This window comes from Coffea arabica, chromosome 1e (assembly GCF_036785885.1).
Source record: "Coffea arabica cultivar ET-39 chromosome 1e, Coffea Arabica ET-39 HiFi, whole genome shotgun sequence".
NCBI classification, from domain to species: Eukaryota; Viridiplantae; Streptophyta; class Magnoliopsida; order Gentianales; family Rubiaceae; genus Coffea; species Coffea arabica.
The window spans coordinates 31,959,752-31,967,184 of record NC_092311.1 but is presented as its reverse complement, the minus strand read 5'-3'; the positions used below and the strand labels follow the sequence as shown (position 1 = coordinate 31,967,184).

Below are 7,433 nucleotides of genomic sequence, written 5' to 3'. Positions count from 1 at the left end.
GATGCAAGCGATTTCTTCTTCTACTCCCCGTGCTATTGTACAATTTCAATAAAGTAACAAACACAGGGTGCCAAATTCGCATAATTTTGTGACATTTTCACACACCACTTCTGATGGTGTCACCGTTGACTCATTGCATGCAATAGTTATCCAACTTCATGTCCAAACACAATATCTATCATGACTCCTAACCTTTTTTCGACACTAAGTATGCCAAACTACATAGTTTGTTATTTATTCTACCTATCATTCTTGAAATTCAAAATACTCTCCTACCTATCAAGTTCGATGCGATCCACTATTCATTTCTTTTCTATTCATTCTTGTGTTTATAGCATGAAGTAAAAAAAATGAAGCATCACATTCATGCTTTGTACGCATGTTCATCTCCCTAGCCCCTCTCATTTCATACTTTTTTATTCTATTTCCTTCTATTATTTGGTAGACGGACCTTGATTTAATTTCATTCAATTAAGGGATTTCACTCTACATCTGCATAACAATTTCACTCCATGTTAGTATTCTTTCACATAAATTAATACATTTCCAACATGCTATAAACGACGCCCTTAAATGAAATATCTTGTAACCATTTCACTTCACTTTGTATGTCTCCCTTAATAGTATGTACCATCGTAGAATCCCATATCATGTTTAGTCTCCACTCAGGAAGCATTACGTAACAAAGCCTACACCAACTTCATGCACAATAACCATAACAATCCCCAACCCATGCACGCGATTTTGCAAGCACTTGGTGTGCAAAATTTCCAATACCTTTCTTCCCCCCATGTTGGTAGTTATAATACCTATTATGTGCAACCGAAGGTTCCAGTTTGTTATCCATTTTCCATTGTATTACACAATTATTTCAACCAAAACTGCAACAAGTATAATCAACCCACTTGTTCACAACGATGTATGCAACAAAACCCAACTACAAGTCAAATCGATCCACAATTTATATGATACCATTGATGTTTTCTTACCTGTGTTTTTTTTGCTTTGTCTCTTCTCCGGATCTCCCAAACTTGTACTTCGTTGGTTTCCCGTTCACCTTTCTCAACCGCTCTAAAATTTGAGTACCAATCCTAAACTCTTTCCTTCTGCCACTACTTGTTGTTTCTCCTCACCGTGATTTTCCTTCGCACCCACTCTATTTCTACTACTTCTTCCTATCACTTGTATACTACCTGGTGATTTCCAATTCTGTGATGTTATTTTCCCCTTACTTTTCTTTCTTGCTTTGTTTTTACAATTGTGCATCAACGAATATGGGCAACTATTTTGGAGGGAGTGCGACTTACCTTTTCGTTTTGAGGGTTCACTTGGGCGGGAACAGACCAACGTTTCATGAAACGGTCCGTCAACTCTTTCTCTTTTTGTTTTTCCCGTTTCTCCTCAACAGGCGTCGTTTTACCCCAGAGAAAGTCTTGCTGACTTGGCTCATTTGTCTCCTCACGTTTTTGATTGTGAGGAGACCGTTCAGGAGCGGTCGGCCTGACGACAGCTCCTGCCCCGTATCCGGCGTACCGCTTTTCATGGTACGTTCGGCTCGGAATTAAGGCCGAATAGAGGGCCAGTTTACTTGTACCTGTCACGGAAGTGCTTTTGTTCTAGAAGTAATAATTTGTAAATTATTCGTGCTTCCTCTAATAATTTTTACCTATAATATTTCAAAAGCACCTGAAGTAAAGGCATCCAAGAACTCCAAAAAAAAAAAAAAGAATTGCGAGATATAGTTTGATACAATGATGTGGCGAATTTCTCAGAATAATGTTAAAATAAAAAATTATTACAAAAGTAGTGTTTTGTAGGGAGTGTTTCTATCATAAGGGTCGCCGCAAGTCACAATATGGACTTAAAGGTTGTTCGATTTATTTTTTCATTTTTTTCCACGACTTAAGAATTTTTGAAGTTAAGATTTTCTGTTGCATTTTTTATTTTAACCAAAGATGGACCGTTGACTAACATATGATCAAGGGTCGTGATATGAAGGAATAGGAAAAAAATGTTTTTTAAATCATTTGCCCCAATACTAATTTGTGACTAACGAATTAAAATATTTTTTTCCTTAACTGCACATCTGATTTGCGTTGGTTTGAAAAAGTTTTCTCTTTCACCGCACATCTGATGCATACGGGATCCTTAATGACATTTTTCCCGTGGCAGTTCAGTGCCACTTCTATATTTATGCCAAGTGTTCTGTTTATTTAATTTGTCATGTACTGTTTATTTAAATTTCTTCTATCATCATGTGATAAGTGGAATTGACACCGAATTTAGTACGAGTAGTGACATAGAGGATCCCAAACTGTGACGTTGGGTGATGATCAATTTTTCATTACCCGCAAATTTGGACATTTGCGGCGATAGAGGAAAGTTTTTTTGACTGGTCAAACGATACAACTATTACTCGGCAATACACCAACTATTACTTGGGAAGATACAATTATTACTCGGCAATATACTTGGGAAAATTCGTAGAGGCAATACACTATTACTCGGCATTGTTCGACTCGCTGGGTGCCTGCTACGGGGAGGAGAGTGAAGAAAGGCAAGTAGTGGAGCAGCAACTCCTGTCGAGGGAGATACGGAATGTGCTAGCTGTTGGTGGTCGGTCAAGAAGCAGCGACGTCAAGTTCAACAATTGGAGGCAGATGCTTCAGCAGCAGGCTTCAAGGGTAGCTCTTTTGTTTTTGTGTTTTTTGTTTGTTTGGGTGTTGGGGGGGGGGGGCGTTGTGTGTGTGTGTGGAGGGAATGCTGCAGCCTAGGCCACCATTTTGCTTGGAATGTTTCCTTGAGATGGGTGTTGAGGACAACGGCACCCTCAAGCTTGGGTGGAGGGACCTGTGCTTGCTCACTGCATCTGAATGGAGGCCCTCCTAAATCATGCTTCTGCTGAAAGTCCTCCAACATCCACGCTTCTCTCCACTAATTTTCCATGGATTAGCAGTTGCTATCCTTCATCTTTTCGCTAGCTACCTTTTTTTTTTTCATTTTTTCCCTTTAGTAATTCTCAGAATCAACGCGGCCTAGCTTTCTAAATCGAATACTTACGTCGCCTCAGCGGAGATCTTTGTTCTTTGCTTGAGGATCAACCCGAAAGTCTGAATTTTACGTTGCATTTAATGACGAAGTGATAAAACCAAAGTATTAAAAAATGGATGATTTGGCCAAATTTCATTTTTAATTAGTTTTGTATTTTCAATTGTAACCTTAACGAATTTTTAACGGCTTAACAAAGGAATCGCCGCACCTGAGCTTTGCTGCAATTCGTTTCTAATATACTCCCTCCGTCCCATTGATAGTGTCATACTTTCCTTTTTGGGCTGTCCCGAAATATTTGTCATGTTTGACATTTCAAACTATTTTAAGCTATGAATTTCCATTTCTGCCCTCCATTAATAGTGTGATAATGCATGTGCTAGTTGGCCCACAAATTGATGTGTGGTCCCAAAGGACATCCAAATATTCCAACTTGTACCATATTTGACTTTCGGCTCCAGCAACAAAGTTCCGACTCCAGCCAAATTCATCATCAAGAATGTGCACATGGCTCTTTTAAACTTCAATTGAAAACTGATTTTGTTATCAAGAGGATCATTTCGATTTTTTGCAGGAAATAGAATATCGAGATGATTTAATTAGTGATTTTCTTTTGAAAGCTTTCAATTTTTAAATTATTTTCATACGCACTAATTTGTTAAGAATGATCAACTTTCACAAAATAAATTCATATTGAAAGCAAGAAAATAGTGTAAAAAATAGGTGAATAATTTTAGATTGACCCAAAAACTAAATGAGCAAAATAATAAGGCGTGTTACTCTACTTGGAGAAAAAAAACTACACTCACTACCAAATTTAATTTAAACGTAGTCTATGGAAGTGTCAGTTCCTCTCTTTTTTTTTTTAATGTTTCAAAACTCAAAAATGCAAAAACAGATATTCTACCACCAAATAGCAAAAGAATGCAAACCAATATGCACTATTTCCCCTTTATAGAATAATGCTATTGACAGTTTCAAAAACTCCAACAAAAGTAGTGTTTCAATGTTTATACATGTACATAGCTTCACTCAGCATTGCACATTTTCCCTTTTGTACAAAAATCAGCACTACTACTACTAACGTCAAGCTAACTTGACTGAGCTATTCTAAAATCTTGTAAAGTGAAATAAAAGCAGTCAATGAAAAACCACTAGTACATAAAAGTGCTTCTATATTCTTTGCCCAATCAAAAGCTTGCATCACAAAATCAAAAGGGTTGGATTGCTTGACTTCAACCATCTGCCAAAAGATGAGATAGGACACAATTAAGTGATAAACAACAAATAAAGATGCTCCAGAGCAAAGTGAACAAGAATAGCTAGACAAATGAACATTGAGTACATGTACATTTTGCACATTAGAACACCCATACCATTTTGTTCAAAACACATGATTAGTAAAGTTTAAGTACCTACAAATATGAAAATAAGGAACACTAGTTAGTTTAAACAACCATACACACAAGAAATTAGAGATAAAAAAATCTTTAAAAAAAAAAAGCTTTATAAAATCTTACCTGTCCAATGAAGATAATCATGCTTGCATATGACTTAGAGCTTGATTCACAAGTTCTTTTTCACATTCTATTTGCAGTGGAAGACAACTTTCTTTCATTAAATAGTGCTTCCCAATGTGTGGCACTTTATAGTTATTTCCCCCAAGATTTTTCATCACCTCTACCATACATGATTGCAATGTTAAGAAAACATTGTTTAGACTTTCACTTGATAATTCATCAAATGACTTTTCCACAGCAAGAATTAGCTCATCAATTGACAAGGGTGCTTCTTGATGTTGCAAGGATTGTATAGCTCTAAAATATCCCAAGTCAAGAACATTCATGTCCGGACTATTAGGAGGCTGAAACGACAAGTGAATATCAAATCCATCTCTAGAAGCAGCTTCAATAAATACCGGATCAGTGGGATTAATATGTGGTTTTGCATTATCCTGTTGGATCAAAATTTCAGTAACACTACCACCATCCCGTGGCCATTTAGCATGTATTGCAGGCAAAACCTGTTCAATTAAACATCTCCTATATACTTCCTTGGTCACTGACAATATTGGCTTAGTTTCTAATGTACCTGCCATACGATTTTTACTACTCCTCTTTGCTGGTTCTTTGAATACAAAAGGAAAAATCCCAATTTTCCCATCAAATGTTGGGTTACCAGAGCAGTCAAAACGTGGTCGAGCAACAGCAGCTAGGAACATAACTTTCACAATGAACTTTTTGCTCTTACATGTCCTAAGAGGTTCTTCTTCTTGAGGATGAAGATAATATTTTTCACATTCTTTAGTCATGTAAAACCACTTTTCATCAATATGCACAACATTGAACATACTCATAAATGTTGGATTGCTGTTGAGACTTTCTGGTTCAAGCATTGACAAGCAAAAGTTAAGCCTTACTTGCTTATTCTGATCTGTCAATTGTGGTTTGAGTGCATTTGAGTGTGGCCTTATAGCACCTTCTTTAATTCGTCGGTGAAGGGTTGATTTGGACACTTTCATTTCACTGGAAAGTGACCTGATGTTTGTCCGACGCCGGAGAGGAATTGCCATGATCAAAGTAAAATCAATATCCACTCGTTTTCTTCCGCATCTTTTAGAAAATCTGCGTGATACATCAACTCTTCCATCTGTAGAAGTAATTGCTGCTAGCTTCCAAATTCTCTGAACTGTCCTAACACTTGTTTTAAATAGGCTTGCAATGTTCCTGATGGTTCCCCTTTTCAATTTACCACCATTACTTTCCTGTAATAAAGCTTCAAAAATCATTTGCCTTTCTTGATTAGTCAATCTCTTTGTAGAATTATTAGTTTCAACATCATTAAAAGTATCCATATTTCTTTTAAGAATCACCTTTGAAACATGGTGTAAAAAAAAAAGAAACAGAGTGTTAAAACGAAACAAACGGACTGCATATATAGAGGTACAAATTAGTGTACAATTCCATTAAATATTTTAAAATAGGCATTTCAAGACTTATTTTTGGAGTAATCCGCCAAAATCCAAATTTTCAGTAAATAATTTGGCGGCAAATCTTTAAGAAATTATAGACAAAATAATCAATAAATAAACATTACAAAAGTTTAAAAGATCCAGCCTTTCTTACATGAGAAAAGAGAAAAAAACCATTAAAAAGAAAGAATAGAAGACAGTTAACTAACCTTTTAATCTCATTTGTTATCAACGATGGATTAGCAATCAACTTCATATCCTTCCAATGCTTCTCTCTTGAATTGGAGCTCCAATATTGTAATCAAAGGTGAAAACTTTCAAGTGAATATGGAGTATGAAAAGAGGGAATTTGTAGTTATTCCAGAGAAATTATCGTAGCTTAAATTTGCAGCAATTGAAGAATGGCTAACGACGGAGAATCAGAGAAGATTTTAGTAGTAGGCGGTGATGAATGTCTGCTAGAAGAAGGAAACAGTTTCTGTGGCAGCAATTGATAAGGAAACGGTTTTTGTGGCTGAAACAAAAGATTGGTTTTTGGTGGGTCCCATTTTGACCCATTTGCTTTGGATGAAGAAGATTTTGATAAGGAAATGAGCTTTTGTTTTTGGTAGCCGAAACAATGGAATGCCTTTGATGGGTCCCTCTTTGACCCATTTATTTCTTGAGTCTATCGTGAATGTGAAGGGCAAATTTGGAACCCATGGGTTTAAAAACAAGTGGATTTTACTGTGCATAAAAAGCGCTGCTTCCCAAGCGCGACAGACTTTAAGGGACGGAGGGAGTAATATTCTTCACCGCTCATTTCGCGAGCGCCGAAGCTTTTCCAAAAAAATATATATATATCCGCTCTATTAACTTTGTCGGCAAAAAAAATTAAAAATAAAAACAATTTTTTAATAAAGCCTCACTTCTTATCTGCGGTGACCCTTCAAGCAAACACACCCCTCAATTAACACCACTTTTGTGATAATTTTTTATTTTAACATTATTTCGAGAAATTCGCCTAAAGACACCTGAAGCAGAGTAGTCCATCCCTGGAAAGAAAAAGTAATTCTTATTATTGTGTAGTTTATTTATATAAAATCGAATTTTGACTATGTTCTGAACCGCAATGACTATTTGAACCACTGTAATTTTGAACCATCATAAAATCAGATATTAACACTTTCTTTTAAGCATATCGTTTCTGTTTAGCTCGCGAGTTACCTTGAATTGCGATTAATTATTTAAACAGGGACATGATGCAATATGCAACTAGGATTCATCAAGTAGAGTCAAGTGTAAAATTAAAGCTCAATTTCAACTAAAAATTAATCACTCAAAATTTCACTCAATTTGATAAAGATTGACTTGACAAGTACCTAAATGAGCTTTTCTCCACAGCCAATATTCTATGTTTGGATTGAGAAATTTG

The 7,433-nt window shown here is 36.1% G+C and overlaps 1 protein-coding gene across 8 annotated transcripts; it reads right to left on the bottom strand.

Moving 5' to 3' along the window:
* Window positions 1-3,973: 3,973 nt before the first annotated feature.
* LOC113701833 (uncharacterized) lies at window positions 3,974-6,615 on the bottom strand. Of its 8 annotated transcripts, none has more exons than XR_011816606.1 (4): window positions 6,229-6,615; window positions 4,569-5,823; window positions 4,394-4,463; window positions 3,974-4,291 (listed from the first exon to the last, which is right to left on the bottom strand). XR_011816606.1 is itself a non-coding variant. In XM_027222680.2 (3 exons), the coding sequence occupies exons 1-2, from the start codon at window positions 6,239-6,241 to the stop codon at window positions 4,586-4,588; spliced, it is 1,251 nt and encodes a 416-aa protein (XP_027078481.1). In that variant the 5' UTR covers window positions 6,242-6,615; the 3' UTR covers window positions 3,974-4,291; window positions 4,569-4,585. The 8 variants fall into 8 exon arrangements, 1 of the variants encoding a protein (XP_027078481.1); XR_003451018.2 differs by having other exon boundaries at window positions 4,400-4,463; XR_003451016.2 differs by having other exon boundaries at window positions 4,425-4,463; window positions 6,229-6,614.
* Window positions 6,616-7,433: the final 818 nt, after the last annotated feature.